Raw genomic sequence first — 750 nt, 5'->3', positions numbered from 1 at the left:
AGTGGGGGGGGGCAGAAGGAGGAGGGGGGGTGAAACAAAGAGCTGTCAATCACCCTGGAGGCATCCCCACCTCCGGGAACCAGGGGCTCTAGGACAGAGCCCTGGAGGCCTCCCTGCCTCCTGCCCCTCCCTGCAGGTCCTCTCTCCCAGGTGCCTTTCTCCCTGTCATTCCGTGTCGGGGGGCTTCGGTACACAGCACTACCGAATGCTACTGTGTTCTGGAAGCCACCGTTGGGGAAAGCAGGGACGTGCCAAACAGTGGGTATTATTCCACAGCTGGCAGGAAAGGATGCCAAGGGAGCGGTCAAACTCGCTTGCTCTGGTGCCCAAGAGCTGCCCACACGGCATGAAGTTTGCTGCTGGCGGAGCAAGTGCTCTTTATTAGAGTAGGGGGTCCCCTGACATGCGCCTGTTCCTCCATTTTCCCTCGTTCCTAGGAAAACTTGGAGTCTGGAAGGGTCCGATGGGATCTGGAGGGACAGTCTTAAACCGGCGGCCAGTGAGGTCGGGTGAACAAATCAGTTGGGAGGAAAGGGACCCCAAGGGCAGGAGAAGAGCAGGGCGCAGGCCAGGAGCGGAAGGGCAGATCAGGGAACGCCGTGGGCACTGGCGGACCGGCCGTGACCGGGTGGAAGCAGAGGGGCGCCTGAGTTCGCGTTGCCGAGGCAACGGTCGCGAGCCCCACCTCCCCTCCCCCCACGGGCCCCAGCCCGGCCTCTGCTCCGGCCGCCGCCACCGCCCCTGTTTTGC

At 63.3% G+C, this 750-nt stretch overlaps 1 protein-coding gene across 1 annotated transcript in view; it reads right to left on the bottom strand.

The window, feature by feature from the left end:
* LOC102489246 (thrombospondin-3) overlaps positions 1-421 on the bottom strand; it is a 21,442-nt gene extending 21,021 nt beyond the window's left edge. The window contains exon 1 of the mRNA XM_027773797.1: positions 404-421. Coding sequence (XP_027629598.1) covers positions 404-421 — 18 coding nt within the window. The remainder of the gene's footprint in view (positions 1-403) is intronic.
* Positions 422-750: the final 329 nt, after the last annotated feature.

Source organism: Tupaia chinensis, unplaced genomic scaffold, assembly GCF_000334495.1.
Source record: "Tupaia chinensis unplaced genomic scaffold, TupChi_1.0 Scaffold000374_1, whole genome shotgun sequence".
NCBI classification, from domain to species: domain Eukaryota; kingdom Metazoa; phylum Chordata; class Mammalia; order Scandentia; family Tupaiidae; genus Tupaia; species Tupaia belangeri.
The sequence above is the reverse complement of the archived record's forward strand: the minus strand, read 5'-3'. Positions and strand labels throughout refer to the sequence as shown.